This window comes from Aotus nancymaae, unplaced genomic scaffold (genome assembly GCF_030222135.1).
Source record: "Aotus nancymaae isolate 86718 unplaced genomic scaffold, 86718_ANA_hifiasm-v0.15.2.pri h1tg000040l, whole genome shotgun sequence".
In the NCBI taxonomy this organism is placed as follows: domain Eukaryota; kingdom Metazoa; phylum Chordata; class Mammalia; order Primates; family Aotidae; genus Aotus; species Aotus nancymaae.
The window spans coordinates 87,049,011-87,057,802 of record NW_026988454.1 but is presented as its reverse complement, the minus strand read 5'-3'; the positions used below and the strand labels follow the sequence as shown (position 1 = coordinate 87,057,802).

Genomic DNA, 8,792 nt, shown 5'->3' with positions numbered 1-8,792 from the left:
TCCCATGTTATATGATGCAATTTATATGAAATATCAGAATAGGGAAATCCACAGAGACAGAAAGCAGATTAGTGTTGTCAAGGGATGGGAGATGAAGGGAATGGAGAATGACTGCTTAATAAATAAGGGGTTTCTTTAGGGATGATAAAAATACTTTGGAACTAGATAGAGGTGAAGGTTTCACAATATTGTGAATGCACTAAAAGCCACTGAACCATACACTTTTAAAATGGTGAATTTTATGTTATGTGAATTTTACCTCAATTTTAAAAACTGTGGTATTTAGATTCCATTGAATACATTAATAGTATGATGGATTTTTATTTGAAAATTCAGAATTTTCAATATTCTTGAAGTTGCCACTTTTATAACAATTTAATCTAGAATGAAAAAATTTAGATATGACTTCAAAAATATGTGGCAGGGTAGGTTGAATCCAATGAGGCTGGTGATATTTGACTGTTTTAACCTATAAAATGACATTTTATATGATTCCATTGTTTTTCAAATGTTCTAGAAGGTGTATGAACAAATAAGTAGATCACTATGTAAAGGACTGGAGAAAGAAGGTAAACTTAGCACCTGCTAACCTGGGGGAAAGTGAGCTTCAGGTGAGTAAGAATTTTCAGAGAGGGAATAGAAGCATGAGGAGTGTGTGATGGCGGGCAGCACACAAGCGCCCCAGCCCTGGGCCTGCAGCTTGCCTTCCAATGCTCCCCCACTTACTTGCTATGGAGCATCAGACAAGTTCATTACCTTGGTGCATTGTACAGATGATACTAGTACTTACCACATAGGGTTGTTCTGAGGATTAAATGACCTAATGTATAAGAAGAGTGTAAAACAATACTAGTAAATACATGCTGCATTTGCGGGCCATTGCTACAATAACACTGCATAACAAACAGGCAAAAAATTTTAATGTTATACAACAATGAGCATTTATTTCTCACTTTGCACCTGTAGATTGGTTAGACTTGCCTCGGGCTGCAGGTTGGGACCAGGTCTGCTACAAGAGTCGCTCATCTTCCTTGGGCCAGCAGTTAATCAAGGAACGTTCTTCTCATGGCAAAAGGCAGGAATACAAGGAAATGTTAACTTCCCTTTTGAAGTAAGGCTTTTTTTCTTAAGTTTTTTATTTCCTTTTGTTTTGCATATTCTTCTAAATCTTGTATTTTTATTGGAATTTCAATAGAGAAAACATTACTATCCATTAAACATTCCTTGGTTGTGACGCAAATTCATGCTTCAGACAAAAACACTGGTGTGTCTCATTCTTTGAAACAGTCATCTTCCCTCCTGCACCAAACAAGCTACATGAATCCCATACAACATTGATAAAGAGAGATGGAGAAAAATCATTTCCTTGGATTCTGAATTCATTTTGATTATAATTTTCTCTCCTCTTCTTTTGACAAGCCAGTTTTATGTGCTGTCAGAGTAATTTTGTAGCATCTACTAAAGAGGAATAATTTGGAAAACACATCACATGTGCTAGCTGAGAGATATATCTTGTTGTCGGGCAGGTGAAGCAGGATTCAAGGGGAATTTGCATCTCTTCCCGTAGTTTGGCCTGTATGTTCTATTATCAGAAACCAAAAAAGTTTTAATTCACCTTCTTCTGTTTTCTGGTGAGTAAACAAAGGAAGATGTTTTGATAAAGAGACTTAATGGGAGAAGTTGATGTATTATACCTTTGCAGATAACTCAAATGTATAAGCCTAAGGAAATACACTTCTCAATTCTTTCCCCCTGAATGACTGTTTAGCTTGTGGGATTCTGATAATAAAGTAAATAAAATTAACACTTTTTTTCCACATAGTAGTGCTGTAAATTACATGCAAAGTTATCATATGTGCCTGGCCAGGATGAAAACACCTTGAAATCAAGTCTTTACTATAATACTAATGTGTAGATGGTAGAGTCCTTTCAGCTAAAAAGCAAGAGAGCACCTTTCTTAGAAGTACATAATGTGGCTTCCAAACACTAATACTTGTTTCTGGGTTGCAATTCGAATCGTCAAAAACTGAGTATGAATAATACACTTGATTTTGTTGGTACCTGTTATTTTATTTTATTTCTGCTTACAGACAGGGTCTTGTTCTGGCACCCAGGTTGTAGTGTAGTGGCGAGACCACAGCTCACTGTAGTCTCAACCTCCTGGGCTCAAGCAATCATCTCTCCTCAGCCTCCCAAATAGCTGGGACTATAGGTGTGCACTACCACACCTAGCTAATTTTTTAAAAAAATTTGTAGAGATGGGACCTCACTATGTTGCCTAGGCTGATCTTGAGCTCCTGGACTCAAGCAATCCTCTGGCCTTAGCCTCAGCCTCCCAGAGGGCTAGAATTACAGGCATGAGCCACTGCATCTGACCTCCCACCCATTCTTTTTAATTTCTGTTTAAATGTTTTACATTGTGATTATATTTCCTTAGAGTGAGGGAGCTTTAGCCTAGCCCCAAGATGGCAGGTGTAATCTCACAGGAAGTCCTAGCTACTCGTCTGCCCTCTGAAGTTCAACTAAAAGTGATTATGTGCCTTTGATTACACATTTGATTTTCAGTCTTAAGGAATGTGTATGTGGGCACTATGCAACCATTCATCATGATACCAATAGGGATGGGGGTGAGAGAAATTCCAGGCAGAAAAGGGTCTGTGGTGAAGCCCCACTCTCAAGCCGAAAAGCCTGAGACTGCAGCCCAAAGCGAGAATTTATATCCCCATTTTTCTGCTGGAATACTGCCTTTTCCTAAACGACCCCCGGCCCTGCCCTGCCCCATTGTGTACCTATAAAGACCCCAGTCTCAGCTGGCAGAGAGGATAAGCAGCTAGATGTCAGGGACTATGGCTGGACATCAGAGAGAAGTGGCTTGATTTCAGAGGGACAGCTTGACAGTGTAATTTCAGAGAAGAATCCAGCCAGAGATGGCTGGTCTTGAGGGGAAGATTACCTACCCGTCCCATCCCCTTTTCAGCTCCTTTTCCCACTGAGGGCCACTTCCATCGACAATAAAATTCCCTGCATTTATCATCCTTCAATTTGCTCATGCGACTTCATTTTTCCTGGACACTGGACAAGAGCTCAGGAGCCATGAGTGTGGATACAAAAGGCTATCACACTGTCCCTTTGCCCTCACTGGTGGAAGGTAGCTGCCTCAGGTGAAAAGGCAGAGGGCCCACTTAGCTGTTAACACTTAAGCCATGAACAGATGGCAGAGCTAAAAGAGCACAGTAGCACACCCTCTGGGGCTTCAGGGGTCTCAGGCACCCCCACCTAGACGCTGCAGGGCCTGCAAGAAGTTCACTCCTGCCGGCGCCCAAAAGTGCTAGCACCCACTCATCTGCGTGCTCCCTCCCTCAAGGGGTGCAATGCAGCAGGTCAGAGTGAGTGGAGTTTGATCCTGCTGGCGCTGAAGCAGTTAGCTGGTTCCAGCACTCATGCACTCCAGTTCCCACCTCATTCACTTGCATGTTTCCTCCTGTGAGGAGTTGAGAGCAGCGGGCTGAATAAACAAGGCACCCCTGTCCCGAGTCCCAAAAAGGGGTCAGGGAAATATCCTGCTTCATCACTCCTTTAAAATCTTTAATGACAGGAGAAAATTCTCATGGGAGAATTATACTATTTCTAAGTGAAAAAAAAATAGAATACAAGCTATTTAAATAGTATAATTTCCACTGAGCAAGAAAAAAGTACAGTTATTTGAAAGGAAATACATCTAAATGTTAATAGTGAGGCTCGGGATCATTATTATTCCTCTTGTTGCATTATCCTATATTTATGAACTGTTTACAGTAAATGAGAGCTACTTTTTATTTTTTGAGACAGAGTCTTGCTCTTTCACCAGGCTGGAGTGTAGTGGCACGATCGTGGCTCACTGCAACCTCTGTCTCCCGGATTCAAGTGATTCCCCTGCCTCAGCCTCCTGAGTAGCTGGGACTACATACAGGTGCATGCCACCACGCCCGGCTAATTTTTTGTATTTTAGTAGAGATGGGGTTTCACCATGGCCAGGATGGTCTCAATCTCCTGACCTCATGATCCCCCCACCTCTGCCTCCCACAGTGCTGGGATGAGGCGTGAGCCACAAAGTTCCTAAAAATTAGCTCCCCATTCTTGTTCTGTTACCCAGGTTGGAGTATCATGGCAAGATCACAGCTTACTCTAGCCTTGACTTCCTGGGTTCAGGTGATCATCTCTCCTCAGCCTCCCAAATAGCTGGGACTGCAGGCACACACTATCAAACCTGACTAATTTAAAAAATATTGTAGAGATGGGATCGCACTGTGTTGTCCAGGCTGGTCTTGAACTCCTGGCCTCAAGCAATCCTCTGGCCTCACCCTCCCAAAGGGCAGGGATTACAGGCATGAGCCATTGTGCCCGGCCTACCAGCCGTTGTTGAAATATGTTGGAAAAATAACATTTTATACATTAAAAATAAGATATAAAAGAGGCTTTTCTAAGCTTCCCAAAACTTCTATCTTCTGCCATAACTTACTTTTCTTTATTCTCTTCTTGGTGGTCTCAGTTAATGTCATAATTTCAACTACTGATGTTATGACATAAACACCTTGGTCCTAGGTATCCAGCTTTTGCCTTGTCCTTCAGTTCTAGTCCTGCAATACCGACCACTTGCCAAGTAGCTCTACATGGATATCTTGTAAGTACACTCAATATTAACACCAAACCAAATCATGAATTGTCCTCCAAGGCCTGCTTATGCTCCTGCTGACTCTGTTCCTGTTAATGACACCACTCTCTCGGTCATTAGGAGATAATCACACTGTTATCTTAACCCTCCCTTATCTTTCACATATAAACAATTGTCATCACATTTCATCTCAACAATGTTGTTTGAATTTAATTGCTCCTCTCCATTCCCACTGACAGTATCCTAATTACATCTTTCACTTGGACAATGGCATTGTACTTACCAAACACCTCACATTTATTAACCATAACCTGCACAATAGTCAAATGATGTAGGTACTCTTCTTACCATCTCTATTTTAGGTCACTTGCCCAAGGTCATAGAGTTTACAAGCAGGGCTAGGATTTGAACCCAGGCAGTCTAATGTCAGAGACTACTATATCCATAATTTCCTGCCACATAGCCTCTAGATCAGTTATGGCAACAACAGCTATTCTAATTTTCCCTACAATTCTATGAAAGTAGCATTATCCGTATTTTAGAGATTTCGAAACCAAGGCTCAAGCAGGTTAAGAACAGAAAAACACCTGATGAGTTAAGTCGGCCTACTCACCCATCTGCCTTCATCAGATTAATTCTCTAAGTGCACTCGTCTGATTATTCCTTAAATAAGAAAAAGAGAAAAAATTGTGTCCTTCATTGTCTTAAGGAAAAAAGTCCAAACTGTTATTTGGGCTTTCAGGGGCTCCCCATGCCTGCTCACTTTCTAGCTTCATCTGCCACTTGTCACTCAAGCTGAGTAGATCGCCTCGCCTGAACTCATACATGCTTAAACTTCTATTTTCATTTCTTACCACCCAACCCAGTCGCTGTGTATATATTCTGTGTATATGTTGAAAAAGTACATTTGGAATTTTCACCAAACAGCAACCATAGATTACGTATATTCTGAAGACTTCTTTGCCATTACGCAGACCGTGGAAAAAGAAAAGTCATTTAGTTTTTCCAAAGTGGGAAAATAGGCTTGGCAGAGCTATCTTCCTGCTTTCTCTCACGCAGTGGTGCCCCATGGTAATGCTGTCAGTTCAACAATGTATATATAAATAACAAAATGTAAAAAAAAAAATTAGAGGATGGTGATGAGTAGAATGGAAGCAAGAGGCAGGTTGAGTGTCCTTTAGCTACTAACCCTGAGAATGATGGCTTGGATAGTCCCAGCCTGGAGACCGCTTTTGTCCAGATGGCTTTTTCGTATTGGTCTTCTGCCGTAGTAGGCTAGTGTGCTTGTTTTAATCTTTTCCTCTTTCTCCCCTAGCTCCTCCACTTCTTCCTCCTCCCTCTTACCCCTCTTCTCCTTCTTCTCAGATCCTTTCATCTAAGAAAGTCTTACTAGTGAACAAGAGATTAAAAACAGAGCTGCTTTGCTAGAGGTGGGGTGGGGAGCCCGAAGCCTTCTTCATCTGCCCCTCATCACATCCCCCCTCCTTGCACCTGAAGACTTCTGCATAAACCAGTTTCCAAGGGCTGTGTGGGCAGAGTGTGCATGTGCAGGCATGCATGCCTGTTTGGAGATGGTATGGAGAAAAGGTGACTGTATTGTTCATAAAAATGTAACTTGCTCTAATATACCCCCACTTTCTTACTAAATTACTTGCTTTTATATTCTGGATTCCCTAGAACTTACATCGAAATGTCATACAACTACTATTTGTTTAGGGCTTGCTGAGCTGCTTTCATGCCGTGAGGACTGAGAAATATATGAAGCAGTCCCTGCCCAAGAAAGTGTATAATTTAATCGTGAAGCGAAGACTGTCACTTTCCTGAGAGTTACTCCAACATTCTAGATTTTCAGTTCTTATCTTTTGCTTGAACTTTGGCTCTAATACTTTAACTGCCTGTTTGCCTCCTAGACAATCTCTGCTTGATTGTCCTACCCCTCACCTCAATTCGACATCTCTAAACCTGAAGCTATGTCCTTTGTCAGGAAACCAAGATGTTTGTAACATCCACATCAGAGTTGTCTGCTAAACAAGTAAAAACATGGAGGAACAATAATAAATGGTGGAGATCATCAAAGTGACTAAAGTAACAAAAATAATTGGGGCTTTCTAAGACCTACTATTAATGATTTGAAGCCCATAATGTATGAGAGGGAGTAGCTGTCTCCTGGAGTGAACATACACCTGCTATTACCTCGACGACCTCAGTTCCCTGCCTCCCATCCTGTGACTTTATTGTATTTGATTTTGCTGTAGAGCAAAAGCCCCCAAGGGTTGCAGAGTAGCAGACTGTTGCTCAATGTAAAGAAGAACTCCTAAGAAGAGGGCTAGTCAGACTGGTAGTCTAGGAGGGCAATGTGTTTCCTTTTCTAATTCAGACACGAGCTGGGATGAAGCACTGCATTCAGAGGGATGTTGAATTGAAAGTCCTTCAAAGACCTTCCAACTAAACACTTTATGAGCATACGAATATAAGTTCACTGGGAGATCAGGGAGGTGAGAAACTAAAATTAGAAGGACTTTTAGCAGAGGGGTCTTCCTAATGGAGGGGGTCATTAGGGTTTGCTTTGAAGGGCTGCTAGGTTTTTGAGAAGGGGTGAGTAAAAGGCATCATTTTGGGTGGGGAAAACATTATGTCAAAGGTGTGGAAGAGGCTGGGCAGGTGCAAGAAAAGGAAGAGGGCAGCTGATGCTGATGGGGGAGAACAATATGATAGAAAGAGCCCCTGAAAAGAGAGCAGGAGTTGATCTGTGTTTGAGGCAGTGGTGAACTTAGCAAAAACCTGATAGCTTTTCATATGTTATCTGATAAACCTGACAGTTGCCTAAGGACATGTGAACTTGGGAGCAGCTCTGAAGTGCAAGGACGTGAAAGAGTTGTGGTGCTGTATCACAGCTTCTTCTCTGGGCTGAGGAACTAGGTCTTGCCTAAGTACAAGGGGATGGCTGCCAATCAGAACTTCCAATTTTTCCAAGGTAGAGTAACCTTTTAGGTGTCTCTCTGTCTTGTCTATATTGAGATGAAAGGGCCACAAGAAAATCTGTAAACATCTTATTAAAGCCATAACATGACATTTTAAGAACTTTCATTTCACCACAGAGGTGAAAAAAGACTTTCAAAAATATCATAAAGATCCTTTGCTACTGAACAAATAAATACAGATCATTTATTAAGGAATGGAAACACTGAAAGCAAGCCAGATATGGAATTGTTTCCCCTAAAAACACTTCAGATAATTATCCATTTTGTAACTCTACCATTATAACTGTAATTATAATATAAATTATATATACAAATTATAATACAAAACCATTACAGGATGGTTTGCAGCAGCATGCAGCTGGGAGTGATAGTATATCCTCTGGACTGCAAATGACCTGTCTCTGATGTTACTGTACCCACTTGAGCCCTAGGGACAGAGCTGTGTATATTATGGCAAGTGGCCAAGGAAGCATCATGATGGTTCTGTCAGCAACCCCAAAACGGTGATAGTTCTAGGTAGTTTGTATATTTCTATGTTTTGGCATTATTGAGTTTCAACTGTATAAATCTGTATTTTCATTGTATTCTTTAAGCCTATACAATGGAAAGGGAAAAAAGCAAAGAATAAATTCAGAAAACAGTAGAACAAATTATGTTTCAATCAATAAAGAGACCTCAAATCCTGATATATTAACTTACAACAGGCAAAGTTTCAAACATTCTTCTACTGTCATCCAATTGTCTATGTGTGAGGATAACTGGTTGTGAGGACAGAGGACTAATCACAAACCGCATCCTTTGCGTAATGAGACCCTTAGTAGAATAAGATAACACTTTAGGTTTATTCTGAAAAAGACAAAAGACTTTTTGGCCGGTGACACCCAGTGTTTTATGATATTACCTCCCACTGTAGACTATCGCGCCTCTCCTTGAATCCAACCATTCTATAATTGACCTCGGATTTATTTCAAATAAAAGCCCCAAGATATTGCTGCTTTCCCCTTTCTTAAGTGTTTATACAGGTAGGATTTAGATGGGATGAGAGAGGAGGGGACACTTAAAGCAAGGGAACAGCCTGAATAAAGACAATATATTCATATATGAGAGAAGTCATAAGTTGAGTCACCAGGCTACAGCAGACAATTTCTCCTAAATTGGTG

At 41.0% G+C, this 8,792-nt stretch overlaps 2 protein-coding genes across 3 annotated transcripts in view; one reads left to right on the top strand and one right to left on the bottom strand.

Annotated features, from left to right (window-relative positions):
• SH3BGRL2 (SH3 domain binding glutamate rich protein like 2) overlaps window positions 1–8,792 on the top strand; it is a 287,777-nt gene that overhangs the window by 42,262 nt on the left and 236,723 nt on the right. Inside the window, exons 3-4 of one of the 2 annotated variants that reach the window (XR_010336701.1) lie at window positions 967–1,111; window positions 7,471–7,625. Coding sequence is in view for 1 of the 2 variants with exons in the window: in XM_064360901.1 (XP_064216971.1) it covers window positions 967–1,111; window positions 7,471–7,570 (245 nt within the window). In the remaining variant the exon portion in view is untranslated. Of the gene's footprint in view, window positions 1–966; window positions 1,112–7,470; window positions 7,925–8,792 lie in introns of those variants that run through there. The other variant, XM_064360901.1, reaches the window with a different exon arrangement.
• LCA5 (lebercilin LCA5) overlaps window positions 973–8,792 on the bottom strand; it is an 85,664-nt gene continuing 77,844 nt past the window's right edge. The window contains exon 9 of the mRNA XM_064360899.1: window positions 973–1,059. Within this exon, the coding sequence (XP_064216969.1) occupies window positions 1,010–1,059 (50 nt within the window). The 3' untranslated portion in view covers window positions 973–1,009. The remainder of the gene's footprint in view (window positions 1,060–8,792) is intronic.